Source organism: Sebastes umbrosus, chromosome 3, assembly GCF_015220745.1.
Source record: "Sebastes umbrosus isolate fSebUmb1 chromosome 3, fSebUmb1.pri, whole genome shotgun sequence".
In the NCBI taxonomy this organism is placed as follows: Eukaryota; Metazoa; Chordata; class Actinopteri; order Perciformes; family Sebastidae; genus Sebastes; species Sebastes umbrosus.
Window position 1 is genome coordinate 34,005,790 of NC_051271.1, and position 25,273 is coordinate 34,031,062.

Below are 25,273 nucleotides of genomic sequence, written 5' to 3' on the forward strand. Positions count from 1 at the left end.
AATATAAAAACAAACAAAAAAACAACCACATTCATGTCCACAGCTGTTCCCTCATCCAAGCACCTGCCCTGTCAGAGGAACACGCTGCTGCCCTCTACTGGTGGAACTACTTTACAGTCACATTTGTGTCTCCTGCAGTACATCACTGTGTCCTGCTGTTCACTGACCCCCACAGACACTTCTCTCCTGTAAGAAAAATGATCCAAATCATTTACACTTTGAGTAACTGAAGAATCACCTATAGTTTTTTCATATATTGGAAATATAATTACAATTATCTTCTTAGTTTGACTTACAAAAAAATGAGGGCTGCCAGTCAACGTGATAACGCAAATTTGCTTTAACGTCACAAATTTCTTTGCGAAACTTCTGGATTTTAGGTTGTAGCGGGCTCAGTTTTAAAGCCAGAGTGAGGATACTGGCATCATATGAAACTAGAAAAAACCTTAAGAATCCATTGGTACCAACCAGGTCAAACTAGCTTGTTGTGAAATAACACTCCACACCTGCGCTAAAGTTTTGGCAAAGAAAAACTGGCATGGTCATTTTCAAAGAGGTCCCTTGACCTCTGACCTCAAGATATGTGAATGAAAATGGGTTCTATGGGTACCCACGAGTCTCCTCTTTACAGACATGCCCACTTTATGATAATCAAATTCAGTTCGGGGCAAGTCATAGTCAAGTCAGCACACTGACACACTGACCGCTGTTGTTGCCTGTTGGGCTGCAGTTTGCCATGTTATGATTTGAGCATATTTTTTATGCTGAATGCAGTACCTGTGAGGGTTTCTGGACAATATTTGTTATTGTTTTGTGTTAATTGATTTCCAAAAATAAATATATACATACATTTGCATAAAGCAGCATAATTGTCCACTCCCATGTTGATAAGAGTATTAAATACTTGACAAATTCCCTTTAAAAGGTACATTTTGAACAGATAAATGTGTGATTAATCGCAATTAACTATTTTAATGATGGACCGAAAAATCCTAATTTTAAATAAACTATTATAAATAAACATTTTATATACAGTGGCTATAGCAGAAGACCAAGAGTGTGATGTCAGCCTCACTCACAATGCTGAGTCTGACCTGCGTGGTAGGAACACAGCAGCAGGTTTAACAGTGGCTTCACACACACAGATGAAAACAAGTCAATTATTTTTCTTTCGTTTGGTTTTAATACAAAAATCCAGAGATATCATACATCGCCATCTCAGATTTCATCTTTCACATTAGAACCCAAATTAGAGGAAAAAGGGGAAGAAAAGAGACCGAGGAGGAGGGGGAAAAAATAAAACAAATTCCAGATGCTCATACGTTTACTCGCCTTTTAACATTTTCACTTCTGTCACCTCGGGCAACAGGCTGGGATGCTGTTCTCTGACCTTTAGAGGAGCCGTGTTAATGAACAGAGAAGAGCCCTCTGAAACAGGATAGTTAAGAGTCCCTGTGTACATGCAGATCAAACCATTTCTAATAAGAACAACAACAAGTGACTCTGCCAGGAGGGCTCAGCGTAACCACTTCAACCAGATCTAGAAATGATTTATCATCAATAAGAAGAGCTTCGTCGATCCATTATGGACAGGAAAGTGTCTATGGTATTGCTTAGATCTATCCAACTCTCTCAGAACTATGTAAAAATGTTAAAGAGTAGCAGTGTATTTGAAACGGAGCACGACACACAACCTTTACAGTTTTTAAATCTGTGCTACAAGGTGCTCCCATATTAACAGACAGTGGATTACATATTCCCAAGTTTAAACAGGAACCATGAGGGAAGCACAGTCTGACGTTAAAAAACAAAAACAAAAAAAAAACTGTTCACATGTGAGGCGACGTTGTTCGTGCAGCGCCCCAGCACAGATCGGGACTTCCTCAAGCACACTCCACGGCAACCGCCACATGTAGATCAGCGATTTACTGGAGCGTTACAGCAGATCCAGATGCGCCTGCGGTCGCTGGATGTCCTCGGTATCTACGTCGGGTCCTCAGTAACTACGTCAGGTCCTCAGTAACTCTTCCTGCTCAGCTTCCTACAGATCTGTCAGAGATCAGATCCACTCAGCTCAGTCCTCCCGTCCCCCAGTGACAGTTGTGTCCTGTTTTTCATTTAAATTAGCTTTTTTTAAAATAAGGGGGGAACGCAGTATGCGATAGGCGTGTGTCGGAACAGCAGAGTCCAACTCGAGTGGTTGCTGTCACCGTTATTGATCGTCTCCGAGGAAACGGACAGTCCGTGTCGGTCCGTCGCCGTTTCTCCCGACAGTTTGCCAATAACTAACTGTTTATTATCATTTTCAGCTTGGTTGTCAGCTTTATTAAAAAAGTAAAATGGCCATTCTGTTATCTTCCTCTTCCCCCCCTCCCGCCCCCCCCCTCCCTCCCTCCCTCTTTCCCACAAATATACACAACCGCACACATGCTCTCAACACACACACACACGCGCACACACACACACACAGTCCTGATTTTCACCATGTGGGAGAGAGCTAAGCCATGCCAGGACAGACCCGATTAAGCTGAGCCAAAGAACGAAACACCCATTTTTCGCTTCCCTCCGTGTCTGGCTCTACAAAATGGCTGCCAGGCGTACCACAAGGCTCCGTGCTCGGCCCAATTCCTTTTCTCATCCGCTGTTGTTCCGTCGCGCTCACATCTCGTTGGCTAGCTCCTCCGTTTCCGTGGAAACGTCTCCGTTGGCGATCTTGGTGTTCTCCTCGTATCCCGGAGGCGTGAAAGCCAACGTGTAGGGGTAAAGCTTGCGACACTCGGCTCGGTACGACTCGGCGCGCTCCTTGCAGTCGCCCAGCACGCCGCTCCGGAGACACTCCAGGACCTCTGTGCAGATCTGAGGAGGGTAGAAACAAATGTCAAATGGGAGCTCTGCACATTTAGGGAATTTTATTTATTAAAAGTCAACCTTATTTACTACTGATCCATCCACATGGGCTATATAATATAATCAATATATCAAATTATTAACCCTCTGAGACCCACAATAGACCCGTTTATGTCTCTTTTAGGGGACTACAGGGAGTCTTTAGGAGGAGATAGCAGGTCAACAGTAGATGTCACATAGAAGTGGTGTACATCATCTGAAAGCCGGGAACCTGAAGATTAATTTGAGATGCAGCTCAGCACTGTGTGTCAAGTTGCTCTGGTCATAAATCAGAAATAACATTAATTAATTAAATAAATTGTTAAAGTGTATAAGGCTTTAGAACATTATGATAGAAGTATACGATGACCATCCCCATGCTCTATTTGGTCCTAAATTTAACCATTTTTACCTCACGAGAATTAATAAAAATGACCAATAATCCCTTCAAATAACCACAGTAAGACACCAAGACCTTGAGGAACACCATAGAAAAAGTCCCTGCTGTGATTTGGTATCAAAAACTTTTGACATTTGGAGATTTCTGCAAGAATTGCATTTTTCAGCGATTGGATGGCGAGCACTTCTGTTCTGGAAACTCCTCAGAAACCCCCTTATTGTCAATCTAGCTAGGAAAGCCATCCATTCTCTGAATGCTCTAGGTCTCTAGTTTGTGGCTGTAAAGTTTCATGAGGCTGTGATTATCCTAGAGGTCACCACAGCTCATTTTATAGAGTGAGGTAAAATTACTACTATGGGGGACTAACATCATCACATGAATACAATTGATCTCATTGGATCCACAAGAGTCTCAGCTTGACAGTGATACCCAATTTATGTAATTGTAAGACTGTTTAGGGACCCCAGTATGCAGAAATATCCAAACACCATTTTAGAATAGGTGAAAAAACATTTATATTGCATTCATATAACTGCATGGTTTTTGCCCCAAACTGCATGTGATTATCATAAAGTGGGCATGTCTGTAAAGAGGAGACTCGTGGGTAACCATAGAACTGATTTCCAGTCACATATCTTGAGGTCAGAGGTCAAGGGACCCCTTTAAAAATGGCCATGCCAGTTTTTCCTTGCCAAAATTTAGCGTAACTTTAGAGCGTTATTTATCGTTCTTCCTGACAAGCTAGCATGACATGTTTATCACCAATAGATTCCTTAGGTTTTTTTTAGTTTCAGATGATATCTGTACCTTCTAGCTCCAAAACTGAACCTGCTTCAGCCTCTGAAAGACAGTGAAGTCAATCGAGATTGCGGGTCTCAGGTGTTAATAAGGTTATAATTTTTTTCAGTACTATAAGGACTACATCAATATCAGTACTTCCACTGTGGTATCAATGCATAATTGCTAACATTGACAGTATGTATTCCAACTTTTTACCAGACAGTTGTGACACTGCATGATTCCATGAATGCGTACCTGTATGGTTCGGTTGTTGAGTGGCTCATCTAGTGCTGTGGCCAGCTCTGCTGCCTTTGTTTCAGTCGATGAGTCCAGGTACGCCATCATCTTAGCAGCTGCAGGAGGGAGAGAAGAGAAGTCAGTCTGTCAGTCTGAGGGAAAGTCCTGGAGAGGCAGGATTGTTTTTAGGTTTTTAAGTATTCTCGGTTTTTAAGTAGCCTACCAGCTAGTCGGTGTGGTATGGAGTTTGAGTGCTTGGTGAGGTAGGCCTGGTTGAAGCTCATGGCGTTGCTGTCTCCGAACAGTCGGGTGATCTCCTGCTTCAGCACCGTCCGGACCGTCTCCGGCAGCTCCTTGCTCTCAGAGACTGAAAGAAAGGAGGAGAGGAAGACGAGGGAGAGGTGTGAGAAATGGTGGGAGGAATGTTGAAAACAAAAAGAAGTAGGAAGAAAAGGGAAAGAGGAAGGTGGTGGGTAGTAAATTAGAAAGAGAAAGGATGCAGGAATAAAGGAACAAAAAAGGTATATAACAAAATGTGAAGGACATGAAATCAACAACATTCAACAGCTGTGATATTAATGAGGAACCCTCTCTCCTACCTCCTTTAAAGAAGCGTACTAGACACTGGTGTAACCATGGGTGGTCTCGGTCGATGGCCAACGCTCTCTTCACCGATTGGAGCATCAACAGGTATTTTTCTGAAAAGAGAAGACGGATTGTAAATCTGTGTGAAGCAGAAATTAAGTAAATGAGGTAAAGGACAACACGGTAAGAACTAGGGGATGTCACAAGAACCGATAGTTTGATACCAAGTTGATACAAAAATTCTGAGAACGTGACGGTACTCATTTTTCTACAGTGCAACATGTACCGTATCCCGTCCCGGGGACAACGGAAAATGTGTTTGGGATGCAGTAAACTCACTATCGATGCGTTCAGGGGATGAACCCTATTTTTCCTTTATAATGCTACATTGTGAACAACAAATCTGTGTTGAAAACGGCCGAACGAGAGCTAGTTAACTTTAGCTGTGGAGGACTGTGCTGCTTACCGGCTGCTAACAGCTAACGTTAACTAACTCTTGTTCTGCCGACTTCAACACAGGAGGTGTCATTGATTTACATAATGATACATGATGCGTTCAGGCTCTATTCAGTAAAAACTGAGTATTGAGCGAAGGTAAATTCCAACGTTATCATGATGTGTTCAAATGTAATCTTGTAAAATACAGTTTTTGGTGAGAAACTTGAGTAAATCCAGATGTTTGAAGGAGATGTTTTCACAGCAAAATAAAATAGACGATAGAGAGGGAATTATGACATGATTCACTTCCTAACAAAAACCAGTATGCAAACGGTAATAAAAGGAGTGGATGTTGAGGTAGCTGGGATTTATTGTTTTACTTTTGTTTTCTATTGTATCATCAAGAATTTGTATCGAGAATCCTGGAATTTCATTGGTATTGGTATCGACTACTAAATTTCTTGCATCGTGACACCCCTAGTAAAGGCCTTTGCACACCTAGTCCTTTTTTTTTTTTTTACACACCGACTCCGAAACTTTCGTTCGTCATTAAAGTTTGCGGAACTTTCGGCTAGACCTTCTGCATTTTTTTGCATTTGTCAAAAGGCAAAAGAGGGTTTTTTGACCACTCAGAGTCACCGACTGTGCAAACGTCTGCCAAAATGGCATCTGATAAAAGCACTTTACGGAGAAGATAGATTGTGGCAGGTGATTGCAGAAAAGCTTGGATTCGGGGATGGTCACAAAACAAAAGGATGTAGGAAAGATTAGAGAGTAGTGATCACAAACAACAGCTTCTTGCTAATGTCATTCATTCATTAGCCCCGTTTGGGACTAGCGCTATCCATCGCACCCACGTAATTAATTCAGTTTTGTCTCGTACTGTGAATCTTCGCAACAAATAGAATAATAAAGACGCATCGCACTCAGTGTGCAAGGTTTCTGTGTAAGTTTTTTTTTAATCAAATGACGAATTAATAAAATGCATACGCAGAAAAAACTAAAACGAACTTGGTGTGCAAAGATCTTAAGAACTAAAGAAAAAGTCAGTGAAGTGTCATTTAAATGTGCTTGCCAACCTTTCCTGAAGTAGATCTCAAAGGCCAGTAGGTGTGTGTCTATTTTGTCCTTGACCAGGTGTTTCAGGGGAATCAGGAACTTGACAGCTTCTTCCAGTGGATATTCTACCTGTAAACAGGAAGTGACAGAGAGGGAACACAAAATCACCTTAACTGACTCCGCTCACCTGATCGTATGTTATTCTACGTGTACCTGTGTGAGCAGCGGTGAAGACAAATTTCCATTGCCTTGCCACTGACTATAAACTTTTTATGATTCTTTATGTTTCTAACCTTGACCAGCTTATCAGGTATTAGCTCCTCCTTGGGCCCTCCGATCTCCTCGTCATCATCCTCCTTCTTCTTCTTCTGGTTCTTCAGCTGCTTCTCCTTCTCTGCGTTCTTCTTCTCCTCCTCCAGCTGGGCCTTCTTCTGGGCTCTCCGCTGCTTGTTCCTCAGCTTCTTCAGCTCTTTGTCCGAGAGGTTAGCTAGAGAAGAGAGCGGGGGCGTTAATGATGGACAAAATCTACTAATTTCAGCATTTAATACATATTGGACACTCAAAGTAGTGTCTCACCGGTGTCGGCCTGCAGCTCCTTGCTGTCGTCAGTCAGGGGATTGTCGTGGAGGCTCAGGTAAATCTGGATGGCGCTGATGGCAGCCTTGTAGTAGAAGGGATGCATCCGGAGCACGTCCTCCAGCTTCAGTAGGTCCACGTAGGAGCGTAGCGTCATCTTCCTCATGCAGTAGGTGTGGAAATCAAACTGGTCGTCTGTGATCTCCACAAAATGCTGATGAGGTTGGGGAGAAAGGAGGAGGAAGATGTAAACAAAACAAAAAAAACAAAAACAATCAAGGAACTCCTTAGCTAAGGAGTCTCATGCATGTAATAATACACCAGGTACAATCCCTGATAATAAAGGCTCACTCTTTCAATCTCGTGGCACTTCTTGAGGGCATCCCCGAACTTGTTCATGGACTTGTAGGCGAGTGCACACTCTGTCTGGAACCACATGCACTGCATCTCGTTGAGGTTCTCCACTGCTGATGCTCCCTCCTGGACCGAGACAAAGCAAAAAACACACGCATGAGCAAAGTGAATGACAAAACAAGGACGTGACCAATTATCATGTCAAGTGCTGCACACACATTTGTCTGGTCATTTTGTGTTACTGTGGATCTATTATTATTATTATACATGTATACAAATTGTGTTGCCAATCATGACCGGGCTTGTTTAGGTTCACTGTGTCTGAACTCCTTTGCAGATATGGCTGATAGAATTAGACAGGATTTTTAGGAGAGGCCTTTTGTAAGTTATATCGAGGTACAATGAGTTAGAATTAGGGCTGTTAATTGTGATTAATTGCACATTTTTTATCTGTTCAAAATGTACCTTAAAGGTAGATTTGTCAGGTATTTAATACTCTTATCAACATGGGAGTGGGAAAATATGCTGCTTTATGCAAATGTATGTATATATTTATTATTGGAAATAAATTAACAACACAAAACAATGACAAATATTGTACAGAAACCCTCACAGGTACTGCATTTAGCATAACAAATATGCTCAAATCATAACGTGACAAACTGCAGCCCAACAGGCAACAACAGCTGTCAGTGTGTCAGTGTGCTGACTTGACTATGACTTTCCCCAAAACTGCATGTGATTATCATAGCGTTATTTAGGCTCCTTTGATATAAGCTAGTATGACATGGTTGGTACCAATGGATTTAGGTTTTCTAGTTTCATGATGCCAGTATCTTCACACTTTAAAACTGAGTTGCGATAATGCCTTAAAGAAATTAGTAGCGTCAAAATGAATTTGCATTAATGCGTTATTATCTCGTTAACTGTGGCAGCCCTAATTTATAACCCTGTGTTAATCTGCCATAAGTGAAAAGAATTCCACCCTTAGGTATTTCAGGTTGTAGGCCAGTAATACTGAGGGATCATGAAGTCTTCAGGTTTTGACATTTTCAAAAGTTTTCCTCAGCTCGTCGGCTGTCTGTGTGGACTTTTGTGTGCACACCCACGGACAGTTTCTCTCACCCGGGTGAACTTGGAGCACATTTCCTCGGCCTCTTTGACCATGCCAGCCTTCAGCATGTACTTGGCACACTTGGAGTTGATGAATCTGTCAGCGGTGTCCAGAGCCTGGGCCTCGTCCATCCACTGAGCAGCCTCTTTGATGTTCCCAGCATGCTGCAGGAGGGTAAAGGTCAATACAACACGACAACAGCACGGCAACGCTCCATTGCTCCTCAGTTATAATCCCCTAAACATGTGTACAAATGTGTGCCGTATGCTACCTTGTAAATCTTGGCTTTGATAAGGAAGAGTTCGATGAGCGTCGGCGTGCTCTCGATGGCTGCGTTGATGTATTCTAGAGCCAGCGTCTGTTGGCCAATCATGTCGTAATGCTGTGCCAGGAAGTACTGCACCCAGAGCAATGTGGTCGGTGGTTCCTCCTTACCGTCATCTGCAACAGAGAGAGAGATTGTTTTGAGGTTACTTCTTCAGGGATTGTAAACAAAAGACTGCAATAGTTGTAGGTTCTGAACAGAAATGAGAATGTTGGTTATACTCCTTAAGATTTGAATGAAATCAATCCCCACTTTGGATACTTTTCTCAATATTATTGATTAGAAAGACATCAAATTTCTTATCATAATACTGATTAATACATTTTCTTCTCACCGTTCTGGTTGAACATTCTACAGCTTTTTAATGTGGTTTCATAGCTGACAACCAGCTCCTCTATTAATGCCACCTGCAAAGAGAAAGAAGACAGGGTACATTACCTGACCTGCAGTATAGAGTACATATCTGTGAGTGAATACTTCAATAATCAATCAATAACTTAACACCCTTAACATGCCCCGAATTTGGAGAAACAGACAGGAGTTAGCAGCACAGAAGCAAAGAAATGTACTGCTGTGGACGGGGACAGCAACAAAACGTATTTTAGACAGCTAAAAGAAAGGCTCACCTTAAAAAAATCAGTTCAAGTGTACATTATATTTAGAATATTTCCACTGCTTTTTCCTTGACAGCCCTTTCTGACAGGGAACGCCAAAGCCACCAGACTCTGGTCCGTCAGTTATGCCTAGTTCACACCGCACAATTTTAGCCCTGATTTTCCGCTCCGTGACAGTTTTTGTTGCTCACCAACAAAAGCCCCAGATCAGAGGCAAATCAGCATTGACTCACCGCTCGCACACTGGTGCTCGAGGGTCATGTGTGAACTGCCCAAAGACATGAGCCGAGAGGCGCGCTGAAGCTCGCCGATGCCTCGCAGACACGTTCCGGATATCTATCAAGCTAAAAAAAAAAATGTCGGGGACTTCGGCCTCAAGCTACAGCCAGTGAGAGTGCAAAATACGGGTTGAGGGGAAACCTGGGGGAGGAGGCCTGTAACAGTAGGAACTTACTCTAAAAGTTGTTGCTGCACCTAGAGGGAAAAAAATAGTAAAAAAAAAAAAAGTGTGGAAACAGGCTATTTTGTAAATGCATGTGCCAACGACATCAGCGATGTGTCTTGCGCATGGTATCACGTCATTTACTGTGTATTTCTCACGTGTGTTTTCGTGACAAAATGTAGTTTGGAGACCTCATCGGGGATTCCTCCCAGTGAAAGATCTTGTAGTGTGAAAACCACAATGACTTTTGTGTCACACAATAACACGAACAAACTAACCGACCGAGACGGCGGTAGACCAGCAACTCCCGTGTTCTGTAAGGTAAAATTACTGTTTTTTTCCAAAGGAGACTGGTGGCTTTGCAGATAGAGAACGGCTTCAGTTCCCCGTCAGAAAGGGCTGTATGACGGCAAGGTAAAGCAGTGAAAATATTCTAAATATAGTGTACACTTAGCACTTTTAGCTGGCAAAAATATGTTTTCCTGCTGCCCCCCTCCACAGCAGTACATTACTTTGCTCCCGTGCTGGTACTCCTGTCTATTTCTCCAAACTGGGGGCATGGCGACCGTCATTTACTGTAGGTAATACACTGACTATGGATAAGTACCTCATACAACCCCACTTCAAACAACCCGGACTATCCCCTTAAAACTAGTACAAAGGAATCTTTCCCCTTAGATTGACCTCTCTTCCTTCAGTGCATTATGTAAGCTGGTTTAAAGTGAAGTGAGGAAAAAGTCTTTGTGATTCAGAGCAGTCATCTGTCATGTGTTAGCAGCAGTGCTGTCACCTTTTCTTTGTCGTTGTACAGTGATTTCAGAGTGGTGAAGACGGGCGGACAGCCTTTACTGAAGTTCAACCGCAGATACCTGTCCAGACACTCTCTGAACTTCTCACCTGCAGAGAAATACGGGGAGATGGAGAAGATCATAAAACTTTACTCCACCTCTAATCACGCAGTTAATTTCATTCATGGTCAAAAAAATGAGTAACAAATAAAAGTAGAGTAAAAACTGGAAACCCAAATAGCATGAATACAATCAAACAACTGAAGCTGGAGACAGCTACTAGCGTGATCGTTTATTCCTACGACAAGGATGGAAAATTTGACTGAAGTCCCTGAAAGGAGACCCACCAGAGAGGAAGTTAAGGGGCAGCCGGCGAGGAACCAGTCCTTTGGGAAACTTCTCCCAGGCGTCTTCATAGATCTTTTGTCTCTCTTCTACACCACCTGGGAAAAAAACAAAAAAACAGAAAAATTAATTAGTGTAGACAACTGTAGCTTGTACAATGAATGTCAGTGATGATGATGTTGTGTCATACCTGGTTTTTGGGCATTTTCCAAGCCCCGGTAATAGGACCAGTTCTCAGGGTTCCTCTCCTGCAGACGGCGGTAGACCTCTGTTGCCTCATCCAGACGCTCCAACTTCAACAGTAACTCTCCTACAGAAACATGAGGAGAGATTTGGTGTCAAAGCACATAGAAAGAGTCCAAAGCTGCTCTGATTCAACCGAAGGTTAGAGAAGGTTAAGGTTGAAGAAGCTGAACAGCAAGTAAATATTCATTTGAATCTTGTAAAAAAAAAAATACAGCCCTGACATTCTATTAGTGAAATGCAGCAGAGCGTCACCTGCTCGGGTGAGCATTAAGATATCTTACAACGTGAACAAACGGTCCACACTGACTCTGGTCCAGCTGTATATTAACAGTCTGAAATATAGTGTGTGTGTGTGTGTGTGTATGTGTGTGTGTGTGTGTGTGTGTGTGTGTGTGTGCGTGTAAATAGAGTGGTGCGGAAATGACGAATATTTGAAAGCCAACTCGGAAGTAAAAAGTGAACATTAGGCTATAAACTAACTAACGTCGCATGACTTCAGGTCCCCACCACTAAGCTAAAGGAGGACTAGTGTTCGGCGTGATGATGTTTAGTAGTTTAATTTAGACACTTGTTAGCAAACGCCTTTTTTAGGACATGTAAAAGGATCGGAAGATCGACAGTTCGATCTCCGGCTCCTCCAGTCCGCATGTTGAAGTGTCCTTGGACGAGATCCTGAACCCCAAATGGCTCCCAAAGGCTGTGCCATTAATGTATGAATGAGTGTGTGGATGGGTGAAGGCTCACATGTAGTGTAAAGCGCTTTTGAGTGGTTGGAAGACTAGAATGGAGCTATAAAAAAGCAAGTCCATTTACTGACGTATTTTATGTCGTAGAACAAAACGTTAAAATCTCTTAAAAGGAGCGGTGTGTTGGATCTGGTGGCAGATTGCAAACACCTGAAACTTCTCCCCGGTGTACCAAGCGTGTAGGAGAACTACGGCGGCCAACGTTAAAACGTGAATGGCTCTCTCTAGAGCCAGTGTTTGGTTTGTCCGTCCTGGGTGACTGTAGAAACATGGTGGCCGGCTCCATGAAGAGGACCCGCTCGATATGTAGATATAAACGGCTCATTCTAAGGTAACGAAACCACAACGATTCTTATTTTCAGTTGATTATACACTAAAGAAAAACATACTTATTAATATTATATTACATGCCTGCCAATAGATGCCCCTAAACGCTACATTTTGCCCCTACATTTTTTAAAGGTTCACTCATCGAATTGCCTGTGATGTTTCAGAGACTTTGGCTGGATGCTTTTTGCCAAAATCTACTATAGTAGGTTTACTATGGCCGCTCTGGATTTACTAGTATACATGTGTTTACCCTTACATTCACCTGAGGCGCGTAGAGCCACCAAAGGCTAATCCCAAGGTTTTGGATTCAGTGTGACATTGACAGAGTACGTTTGGAGCACAGTGACCCACCTCGTGTCTCCTCCACAGCCAGTTTGTCACAGATCTGCTTCTCGTAGTTGGACAGATGCTCCAGGGCCTCCTTGTAAAGGCCTGCTTCTCTCAGCACCTGGTTCTGGTACAGCAGGAGCTCGCTGTACTCGTAGTCCACTTTGTCTGGAGACGTCTGGACAAACAAATGGGTTGTTTGGTGAATTCAACATTTTTCGACAAGCAACAGTGAAATACTACTGGAGTTGCTGGGTGAACTTCAGGACACTGCATCATTGTTGGTGTATATGTGCCGTTGCCTAGTCACAACAGCTTGTTGTATTACATATATGGCACAAAGACAGGAAGCAGAATGGTCTTATCAGGAGTAAGCCAGAGAGAGTGAGCTCTATTGTGCCCGATGCACAGAGGACAGAGACAACACCCATATTTAAAAACTCTGTCGAGAGGAAGGACTGACTGGCTTAAATCACGCACTGTAACTCAGAAGCATCAATCAGAAAGTCAGACACGTACGACATGACAAGAAATGTGAGTAATCCAGTTACTCATCTTACACTGCAGAGTGTTGAACAGCATCTGCGATACACAAGATACTTGATATTCATGGCTCAGTTTCTCAGTCCTGATCATAATACCATATCTCACCTCATGTATGAAGAATGAGAAGGAAAGTATTTTTATTTGGGCTGTCAATCGATTAAAATAGTTAATCGCAAAATAATCACACATTTTGTATCTGTTCAAAATGTACCTTAAAAGGGAGATAAATATTTAATACTCTTTCCAACATGGGAGCAAATATGCTGCTTTATGCAAATGTGTGTATCTAATTATTATTGGAAATCAATTAACACAAAACGATGACAAATACTGTCCAGAAACCCTCACAGGTTCTGCATTTAGCATAACAAATATGCTTAAATCATAACATGGCAAACTGCAGCCCAACAGGCAACAACACCCGTCAGTGTGTCAGTGTGCTGACTTGACTTTGACTTGCCCCAATGTGCATTTGATTATCATAAAGTGGGCATGTCTGTAAAGGGAAGACTCGTGGGTACCCATAGAACCCATTTACATTCACATATCTTGAGGTCAGAGGTCAAGGGACCCCTTTGAAAATGGCCATGCCAGTTTTTCCTCACCAAAATATAGCGCAAGTTTGGAGCGTTATTTATCCTCCTTCATGACAAGCTAGTATGACATGGTGGGTACCAATGGATTCCTTAGGTTTTTCTAGTTTCATATGATACCAGTATCTTCACTCAAGCTTTAAAACTGAACCTGTTACAACCTAAAAATCACAAGTTGTGTTAATGCTTTAAAGAAATTAGTGGCGTTAAAACAAATTTGAGTCAACGCGTTACTATCACATACTTTTGACGGCCCTAGTTTATATATATGAGAGACATGGTAAGCCGTCATTGGGTCTAACCTGTTGTGTTTTCCTGAACTCCTCAATGATCTTTGCAGCCATCTCGTAGTCCTCCAGGAGGTGATAGGCGATGGCGTAGCCGATCCAGGAGGCCCGCTGCGCTGGACGCAGCTGCAACAGCTGGTACCGTGTCTCCTACAGAGAAAAAAAAAATCCAAACACCAGTTTATTTAGCCATGCTTACTATCAGGACAAACTGGGTGACAAAAGAATGAACTAATGTCCTCTGTAAGACAACTCTTCATGTGGCCCAAAGGATTCGTAAAGCGATGTTTAGCTAGGGAGATAAACTAGGAGGAAATGTGGCGAAGAGATATTTTGCTGATTCATGGTTTTGACACCAGGTTGTTACCAGCTGGCTCAGGGAGAACTAAATAACAACACATCTAATACACTCCGATTCAGTGTCCCTCCCTTTCCCACTCTCGTCCATATTTTTAATCCTTTCAACCACACTTTCATCTCGCCATTTCATACCTCTCACTAAATAAGCATCTAAATCCCAGGCTGTGTCCCACGAGAGCTGTTCTACATTGTGAAGCCTGACTGCAACCTGATATCTGCCTGCTGATATGCTCCGTCCTCTCCAAATCGGTGCCATACTGCGTCCTGGACGAGGCAGAGCGACAGATAAGAGTGTGGTATTCCAGGAAGTTCTTTCCCCACAAATTATTCAAGTCGGTTTTATTCTTGAATTACAAAGAAAAGTTGCCATATTTCTTAAATCTGCTTCTCACAACTGAGTGTGGACTCTAGAGCGTGCTCTTCTACGGCTGACCTGACCCCTGAGTGGGGCTGGATGACTGAAAATTGGTTTTCATTCATGAAAATCTCACCCTGTAGCCCTCCAGGTCTCTCATCTGGATCTGCAGCAGGGACAGGTCTCGGAGGATCTGCAGGTTGTCCTTGTCCCACTTCAGAGCGTTGCGGTAACACTTGATGGCCTCATCGTACTTCTTGTCCGAGCGCTGCAGTAGGCCGTAAACATGCCAGCCTGGGACGCACGTGGAGTTAAGGAACAACCTCCATTCAATCTGATGTTATCAAACTACTATTAAAAAGGTACAGAGAAGTGCACAGAGGTGTTGTGGTTACTGGGCTCACTGAGGCCCAATGAGCCTCTTCTGGTTAGAGCAGACAACTGATTTGACTGATCCATAATGTATCAATCACTTAATGATGGTTCTTTAACAGTTTTTTTTTTTTCAAATGTTAACTTATTAAAGAAGTCACATTCTGCTAACAATTTGAGAAACAAAAATATATATAATAAACTGCTCATGCCATTGATTAACGTGAGCATCATACACACCCATGATTGTGGGTATACACCTGAATATGTGTTGAAGATAACGGTCACTGCTGACTTGGTTTTAAAGGTGCTATTGATAACATTCAGACACTAGATGTCTCATTCTCCCTCCCCTGTTCCATTGCATTGACTTCTCAACAAGTTGTTGCCAGACACTTACATTAATCTCAGCCATTTATCCGTTTTTTCCTCACTAAGAGATACCACGTGGTACCAACGTTGTTTTACTAATGGCTCACAAGCCTTGTTAGAAGTGGGAACTAAACGTCAGATATTTTCTACAGAGATAAACAAAACATTCATTTGGGACCCGCCAATTTTTTTTTAAATGTTTAATTCACAATCAGAATTCTTTTTCAGGAAAAGCCATACGTTTATTTGGCACCTTTCTAAAAGCTGTTTATTATTTTTTAAAATATATTTGTCTACATAAAAATGTTATCAATAAGACCTTTAAATAGGGCTGCAAATAACTAACTAAATGTCATCGTCTTCTCCATTAATCGATTAAGTGCCCCAAATGATGAAATAAATTCCCAAAATCACTACCTATGAGTTCAAATGATGACATAACACTTTGTATACCAGCATGCATCCCTCAAAGTATACACTACACAAACGAGACACACATTTGCCACAGGCTTCTCAAGATAAGAAATGACTGGTGAAGCTAAAAAAGATAGGATGTTGTCTGCTCAGAGATACAGTATGTTGACTTTAAACTTAGGCTGCTGCCCAGCACTTATCTGCTGGAAATGTGCACAGATTTCCGTCAGACGTGAGAGTCACAGGGAGAGGGAGAGAGAGAGAGAGAGAGGAGAGAGAGAGGAGAGAGAGAGAGAGAGAGAGAGAGCAATAGAGAGATGTACTGACTATACTCCACACAGACAAGAGCTCCTCAGCACAATGTGCATCTCAAGGTCCTGTAACATCAGACACACATTCACTCATTTTACAAAAGACAACAACTGAACGTCTTCAATCAGGGTTCTTGCACCATTTTTAAAGTTTAAATGTAATGCTTTTTGAAACTTCAACAAATATAAGACCCCAAAAATATCAAAACGATTTCTTTGAAAGAAAAGAGGGGAACTTCTGAAATTGTTTCGAGGGCTGCAGCAATTTCTGTCCAATTCTTTCTCAACAGCTTTTCTTTTTGTAAATTTCCACCAGGAACAGGATGTGACATCATCTCAAAAGGAATCTAGTTGTAGTCTTGTAAACAGTGACCCTGAAAGATCCCCAGTCTTTGCAAAATCTTATAGTCTGTGACTAAAAACTCTGAGACTTAAGACACATTGCCTTTAGATGTGAGAGGGTGTCAGATTGAAGTCTTTTAAAAGTATTTTCAAAGTCTTCTAGTGTCTGGTAGGCATTAAACGCACCATCTGCAAATGTAATACCTACAGCAAATTCACTGTAAATTTAAGACAATTTAAGTCCTTAATTTCCTTGATTTTACATTAAGACCTTTTCAAGACTTTTTAAGGAGCCGTGGGAACTCTTTAAGTGACAACAGCTTAACCCAGAGCATATCACCTTCACTAACACACAACATTAGGTGTGGCATGACATGAGTAAGGATACAGACGTGGCTCTTGAGGTCATTGCGCAGGCCTCTTCGCACCAGGTCGTAGGCCTCCTCCTTCTTCCCCAGACAGTTCAGGGTCAGTCCCTTCATCGCCAGCGTCTCTGCAGATAGTCAATGTTACAGCAGACGGTAAGAAATACAGCACATATTGTCCAATGACAGGAGAATTTTCTCATCCATCCGTACGCCTGCTGCTTACCTCCATGCTCTGCGAACTTGGGGTTGGACAGAATTTGTTTGCAGAACTTGAGCCCATTTCTGTACTGCTTGTGTTCGTAACATCGCTGTCAAAGGAAGGAGAGAAAAATTACGTTAAGCAAAGAGAACAAGAGTGACGTTTCAGAGAGACAGAGAAGCAGCACAACACTCATCCTGGAGTTCATAGCCTTGTCCCGACTCATAACAACTAGCTCAACTTTGCAAGTTGATTGAGTTGTTGGACACTCGCTAAATTTATGCCAGGCAGACACACAGCTGACAACCTGCTTAACTAAACTAAATATGCGGTAGAGACTTTTACTGGGAAGGTGGCTGCATGTCCGCGACACTACACGCAGCACCGTGGCAGCTAAGTTAACGCTCCCGGACGGTGAACTGAAGACAGTGAACGCAGCATCGTGGCTGCTACAGTAAACTCTCTTAATACGAGACCATTGGGAAAAGATGAACAATACCCTTCTAGGGACTTTTACTTTGGAAAATATCTAAATGTATCCATTAAAAATGTATCATATTGGGAGATACAGTAGGTCTATCGTTCCAGCCACAGACTTTGTACCCTATGACATCACAAATTTGAGTTTTAGCACTCCAGTTTTTGGATTTGGAAGCGAGTTGTTCATGTTTACTAATATTTTTTGGACTGTTTTAGACCAAAGGAATAACATGCATGTATTTTGAAAATGGGCCTAGTTCCCCTTTAAGAGCTCTGGTCACAGGCTGGGTTATAGTTATACAGCAATGATATTATTACAACAGCAGACCATGATCAGACAATGTACTCTAGAATTATTCCCCAAAACTATCCATATTAACATGCATCAGCCTTCTGCACACAGCCGAGCTTAAATGTTGAATCAGACTTTTTACTAATACACACAGTATAACACCACCTTAAAGGAATTACCAGCTTTTTGCCCTAAAGTTATATTTAGTATGCAGTTGCACAATCAACAGTACACCACCTCTCTTTTTAAGCCGATCACTGTGTGTGTGGGGATGTGTGTGAGTGTGTGTGTGTGTGTGTGTGTGTGTGTGTGTGTGTGTATCTGAGTGAGTGAGAGAGATGGGAAGAGTTAAGCTGGCAGATGGCATTTCGTTGTCCCACCGTCAACTTCACTAATGGTGAAAAAAAGATTACGTCAACCTCACATATGGCCGGGTGCCAAGGCTGGTTATGAAATTATAAGTAATTCACTGTTGAACTAAGCGGAGGATTGCACCACTTACAGAGACTTCAGGCTAGAGGACAGAAGAGACAGGCTGATGTCCCGTCAGTTGCCGGATGGTGCTGCCTTATCTACATACTGTACTCTAACTGAACTGCATAAAGGACAATGACAGAAAAGACCTGAAAAGATCCGTTCAAGGGTATAATGCAGAGTAATTGGACACACACTAGTAGTACTCGCCTCAATGGCACAACCTTTTCACCATATACCCAATCTCTGAACCCATCAGCAATCGGTCTGACAATGAATAAGCCTCAGGGGGGCAAGGGGCTATCTTTCTGGGATTTCGGTGTAGCCAGTGGTTTTCCGGGCTAAGACTCCCTTTTCCATGCGCTGCTCATTGTTTACAGTCTGATTAGCAACTTTAAATGTGAGACAGGATTTGGAGTTGAGAGGCGACGTGTACAACCGGATTGTTTCACAAGTAGCCAGTTTACAAGCTCATTTTAAACGAATAAAAAGCTAAGTCATCGTCAGACGATAGCCATTGGGTTCCCAGATTGCATTTCGGCCAATGTGTTCCGCCTCTTTTGCTCTCCATATGGAGAGCCTGCATTCAACAAATGCCTGCTCGAACGTGACAGGTCAATACTACTCGGACTACAAACGGAAAACCAGAACGTTTCCGATGCCAAAATCTTGTCCCGTTGCCTACAGATTCTACATGTGACTGCAGAATCTGTTTATAGAGATTACCATGTACCCAAACCCGAAGCATTTGATTCACTGACACCAATTTCTCTCCACATGTAGAAACCAAACCTTGAGGAACTATAAAAAACTGTTAAATCAAAACTTGTTATAGAACTAGTGGAAATGTTCGGTCCAGCTCAGTACTCCATTGTCCTGATTCATTCAATAATCAATGTAATGACAATCATGCATAGAGTCTTAGAATTGCATTGGGTTTTTAAAAATACTACTACTAAAAACAAAACACTGAGCTCCTGCAGAAAGCTACATTGGAAGGTGTAACACCATTTACTTTTAACACAAGTAAGGGTCAATTCAAAAAGTCACACATGTATTATGCAGGTATACAGATGCTAGTACACACCCAAACTGTACTGTTCAATATAAATTTAGCAACATTAACACCATCAGCTGTGCTTAATATCCAGCATGTTCTCTACCTCACCCAAAATAACTCAGCCCGCTGAGTTACAGAGAGAATGTGTCAGAGCGGTGGCTCTAAGCTGCAGGGCTCGCTGCAAGGAGAGCAAACGGTAGATTTAGTGGAAACATTTTCCAAAGCACTGACGTCACATTCGCGTCATATTGGTGGTGAGGAGGAGGAGAGTCTTGGGGATACAACTCGCAAGCGTCGACATTAGTGAAGAGCAACTGAAAATGATGATGCAAAATTGAATTACAACTCTTCACTCAGTAGTTGAATTAAAATGTAGTTAGGTTTCTGCTAAGTTAGGGCATTTATGTCCATAAGGTTTTCACACTCTTCTTCATTATGCAGAGCCTAGTCAGAAATATAAGATATCAGGAAAAGAGGAGTATTTGTAATCATACTAATCAATATTATCAGTTGTGTGCCAGCCTAAAGGTCCTGGCACCTATATTGTTCTATACACCAAATACTACCCATAATACATTTGGACTAGGGATGTCACAAGAACCGATACTTTGGTACCAACTTGATGCCATATTTCTGAAAATGTGACCGTACACGTTTTTTCTATGGTACCGTAAAGTACCAGGGATCAGGTCTCGAGATGAACGTCGTCCCATCGTCCCGGGGACGATAGAAAATGTCTCTGATAATTAGGGCTGTGTATTGGCAAGAATATGGTGATACGATACGTATCATGATACAGGATAACGATTCAATATATTGCGGTACTGTAAGCAAGGCAATATATTACGATTTATTTAATTTAATTTTAAGGAAAACTGTCATGGCATAAAGACGCCACAAATAAACCATTTTAGAATGAGCAAAAATAAAATGTATACAGCATGCAAAAAAAACTGCATGTTTTTTGTCCCAAACTGCATGTGATTAGCATAAACTGGACATGTCTGTGAAGGGGAGACTCGTGGGTATCCATAGAGCCCATTTTCATTCACACATCTGGAGGTCGGAGGTCAAGGGACCCCTGGGAAATCGCCATGTCTTTCCTCGCCAAAATTTTGCATAACTTTGGAGTGTTATGTAGCCTCCATCGCTAAAAGCTATGATGACATAGTTGGTACCAACGGACACTAGTTTCGTATGATGCCAGTTATGTCACTCTAGCTTTAAAACTGAGCCTGTTACAACCTCCTGGCCCGACCGGCAGATTTTTAAGAGAGAGACAGTCCTGGATAAATCATTTCAACAGGGAGACTCAGTTCCACTCTGCTGAACCTGTCACACAGCATGAAGAGCGCTGAATAAAAACCTAAGGGGCTCACCTTTGGTGTGGGCGTGTTGCTACAGGTATCAGTGTAATGACATGAAATACCTGGAAGTCCAGTTTAAAGAATTATATCTATTAGTCAGGATTTTTTTGGCAGTGCTCTGTGTGGCACCGTGGGACTTTTCAGTTTCTCTCTCACTCCTATTACATTTGTATTTTTTTTTTAACTTTACCCCCCTTTGTCTGCAACACAGTTTTATCATTTGTTAGCTTAGAGAGAAATGTGGAGCGCTTGGCTGGATGCAATTCATTGCCCTGTAAATTCAACTGCAGCACAAAAAGTTTTCATGTCAGAACATGACTGCAATAAAGCACTGATAATAAACTCAACCAACACCAGGGAAGGCAGTCTGCAATACATGCAAAGACCATGTCAGCATGGGAGGAACAACAGCAAAAAGTACAAATACTTCAAACTTTACTTGTCATTTTTACTGCAAATGTGTATCAGTTTCAAATATCAATCTCCTTGATTACTAATAATCTGTATCAGTATTGATTCTAAAAAAAACATATTGGTCAACCCGTTGTGCAGGGACCAACTTTAGGTTAAACTAACAGTGAGGGAAAAGTGTTCCCCCTACCACAACAGAACAAAATGGAAACTCATCAAACTCCAGTGCCATGCAGAAGTTGGAGACCTGCCAACTTCTAATAATGCATTTGGGCACTCAGTCTGGGAAAGCAAAAAATAAATAGGGGTGTGGTCCACTTCTGACTACGGCCAGAGAGAAAACTGTTTCAAATCTCATATCACATCCCCACAGCAGAAGGGGTCATGAATGACAGTACTTTTATTCCTGGTTTTCTCATTCAAACACTAATTTCAAACAGATGAAATGCTTTCAGACCTCTTAACAAGAACTAAAGGTCACCTCACTTTATTATAGACAAGTGTTGAACAATGATGTTTAGCTGAAAAAAGTTTGTGTTTGTGACATTAAACTCTAATAAATGCCTTCTACTTTATATAATCATAGCTCCTCATGCAGAAAGTAAGACTACCAGAAGATTTTGTAACCTGCAGCACCATACTTTAAAAAAGTAGCAGTATCATGCACAATTTAAAACGATTTGGTAATAAGTTAGTAAGTATGCTAGTGAAGGTTTTTCTGTAACTTTCTGTTAAAGCTGGAGAAGCCAGGTTAGAGTAAATATTATTTAAAAAAAAGTAATTTTTATAAAACGGTCACTATAACCTGACAGTAGTGCATGCCTCTACAGTGCATCTACAAGATTTCACAGACCGGAGGAAAACAAACAATCAGAGCCGAGCTGGAGCCATGCCGTCTCTGAGAAGCTGTCAATCACTCGAGAACTCCGATCAAACAGTCAAACTAGGCAGCGCTGATCAAATATGAATCAATATTTTGTCACTGTAATGCCTATTTCTCACCTCAAATATTTTCAGAAACATCTTTTAGTGTACTGTTTAGCTGTAAAATGAGAACGTTTGTGACCTGGCCGCCATGTTGAGATTAGTTGAGGAAATACCAAGCCCCGCCCACCAGCCGAAGCAAACTTTCTCATTTTACAGCTCAACAGTACACTTTAAGGGGAAAAGCTGGTCCACCTTAACACAGTCTGAGCCAGAGTTACAGATACAGGAAGTTTGTTCGGGTCTTGAGCTCGCTTGAGCGGAGGAGTTGTGGCCTCGTAGCATTTATTCACCGACAAATAAAGTGTACACACACTGTCTGCTACACTTACGTTCACAGCTATAACGCCACACACGGTCTGTTGGAAACTCGCTGAAGTTTCGCTGCGCTGACAGACCATATGTGTGTGTCTACGGGGGGGCACGAAGCTACCAGCAGAGCTACAGCTGCTAATGTGACACAACACACACACTGTTTGTTGGCCAATCGCTATCGTTAATCCGGGCAAACAGACAGCTGACAACCTGCTAAACTAAATGTGCGGTGGAGACTTTTACTGGGAAAGTGGCTGCATGTCCGTGACACTACACACAGCATCTGAGTTATCTATCTGCTAAGTTAACGCTCCCGGACGGTGAACTGCAGACAGTGAACGCAACATACGCTCCTGTACGGGTGAACTGGGGACTCTGTTGTCTGTTGTGCTTATACACTGCAGCTGGCGCACTGCTGCATGCGCGGCACAAATCTTGTCGGTTATGGTTAAAAACATTTTTCAAAATTAGCATCCCAAATCGGAGTTTCCGAGTGATTGACCGCTGTCTCTGTTGAATGAACAGACAATATGAATGCTCTCTCTCTCTCTCTCTCTCTCTCTCTGAAATGACCTGTGATTGGCCAAAGTCTCCCATAATGGGCTAGATTTTTTTAAAGCCTGAAAACAGAGCCATGAGGAGGTGCAGAAGTCTAGCTATCTCTCAGGACACTTGAATTACAATATGCTGAAAGGTTATTTTGAAAGGAATTTTCTGCCCAATGATGCCAAAAATATTCTGCCTACTGCCACTTTAAATGTTTCCTGCATTATTGTGCAACACAAAATAATCTCAATCTCAGTTTTTATTCACCCAGTGATTTAAATTAATTGCACACAATCTGCACTGTGTTCCCAGTCTGAGGTATGCACACAAACACAGACTAACTTTTCAAGATCAAGTGCAGGTCACAGGTCTGTTTTTTCCTGCCAGAGGCAGAGTTAATGAATGCCCTTCTGCCAATGTGCTGATAAACAGCCACCAACTCCCAGCAGAGCCCCTGCCTGCCTTTCAAAACAATGAAGGTTATCTGAACTGGTCAGTGACATTAAACGGGTCACTGCCAACGTGCTTTACACAGTCCCTGGAAAGTATGCAGCTAGTTGTCCATGCAGAGATGTTGAACAACACACACACACTGACAACCAATAAAGCATGGCAGAGGAAGAGGAAGAGGAAGACTTGTTTAACATGCAGCAAACTACTAAACTAGACTTCATCCACACCCGTTCAACAATTCCTCTGACCCACATAAACATGTGTGCAGATAGCAAACAAAGAGCAGGGCGACACGAGGATCCAGATATGGAGGAGAGGGATGGATGGATGGATGGATGGGTAGCTAGCTGCCAGAGCACAGCAGCAGGCCTGAAGCAGCTACAGATTTGCTGACACAGTCACGCCGGTCCGTCCCTTTGCTCCCTCTCATTTTCACACACATGCACACTACCAGTTAGACCTAATCCAAGAAGCTAGACTGGTGATGGTAATGAGTGCAGACAGGGGGTCCAACACACAGACAGATTAAGACTGACTATTATCTGCTGAAACAAGATATCTAACGCTAGCTGGCTACAAGGCCTATTAAAAGGAGGCTAGGTTACTGGTCTTGGAATGGGGGTGTGACGCATGCGCAGTGTAACTCAAGCTGCGTTGCGATTGGCTCAATTTCGGCCAGGGCAGATTAGATTCTACTGCGCATGTGCAGTATCCCCGCAGCTATGACGCGTGTCCCAGCCTCCTGTAATAGGCCTTGGCTGGCTAGCGTTAGCCGATTAGCTAACGTCAAATGAGCAGCCAGTGCTCGCATAGCTGGTTAGTTAGCATGGCCCACGGCTAACACAGTTAAAAACACGGTTAAAACCCTTCTATGCATTAAGTTAACAAGAAACAAACGCCAAAACACGTATAAGAGGTAGTTTGAGAAGCTAACTCAACAGCACACACGACCGTTACTTTGGCTAGCGGGTTAGCATCGTGCTAAGTAGCGTTGAGTTGCTGGTTGTTGTGTGAGCGGCGCTGAGGCCGATCAACACCAACTAGCTACATGTTGAACCAGCAGCGACGTGCTTCTGGTGCTGCTGCACTTTAATCACCACGAACACGTCAGTCAGAGTCACAGCAGAGTGAAGAACAACCATGCTGGCTTCACGTTGCGGTGACAGCGCATGTCAGGCCGGGCTACACTCAGCTAGCCCATTCAATGATGCCATCTTGCTAACACACTGGAGCTAACGGCTAACGGCTAGCAGCCGGAGAGCGACACAGAGAGCCGCCGATGAACGCTCAAACTCACACGTGAGTTGTCTCGTATCGTAATGCGACTGTTTAACATTAAACTCACCAGGATCCTCTTGAAGAGCGCGTTTTCTTTGGGCGGCAGAGTGACTGTCGGCATCGTTGCGGTTGAGATCAGTTCCCCCCTCGACCTCAGCACATGTAGCTAAAGTTAGCCCGGCTAGTCAAGACGAGTCGAGTCGAGCTGAGTGAGCGCTCCGCTGCTTCAGCCGCTCCGCTCCGCTCGATTGCTCCAGCTCCTCTTCCTCTCCTCACTCACTTCCTCCTCACGTGGTGAAGGAAGCTCCGACACCTTTCAAAATGGCGGCGGCTCACTTTTTTTATTTTTATTATTATTTTTTTTATTGAGAAATGTACATTACAATATGGCATCATACAGAACAGTCCACAACTACAAAGGAACAGACGAGCCTGGAAATTGGCATACAGTGCATAAGAGTGTGGATGAAGAGAGAAAAACAAAACAAAAAAACAAACAAAA

The 25,273-nt window shown here is 42.6% G+C and overlaps 1 protein-coding gene across 1 annotated transcript; it reads right to left on the reverse strand.

Annotated features, from left to right (window-relative positions):
- Nucleotides 1-1,163: 1,163 nt before the first annotated feature.
- On the reverse strand, nucleotides 1,164-25,064 carry LOC119484562 (N-alpha-acetyltransferase 15, NatA auxiliary subunit-like). The gene is given in 21 exon segments (XM_037763434.1): nucleotides 1,164-2,766; nucleotides 2,769-2,856; nucleotides 4,322-4,419; nucleotides 4,527-4,670; nucleotides 4,903-5,001; nucleotides 6,406-6,514; nucleotides 6,679-6,872; nucleotides 6,962-7,175; nucleotides 7,313-7,441; nucleotides 8,441-8,593; nucleotides 8,701-8,870; nucleotides 9,089-9,161; nucleotides 10,601-10,707; nucleotides 10,946-11,041; nucleotides 11,134-11,253; nucleotides 12,617-12,770; nucleotides 14,034-14,168; nucleotides 14,870-15,027; nucleotides 16,933-17,037; nucleotides 17,136-17,220; nucleotides 24,839-25,064. Coding segments are annotated over 21 exon segments (2,754 nt in total). The 5' UTR covers nucleotides 24,893-25,064; the 3' UTR covers nucleotides 1,164-2,497.
- Between the last annotated feature and the right edge of the window lie 209 nt (nucleotides 25,065-25,273).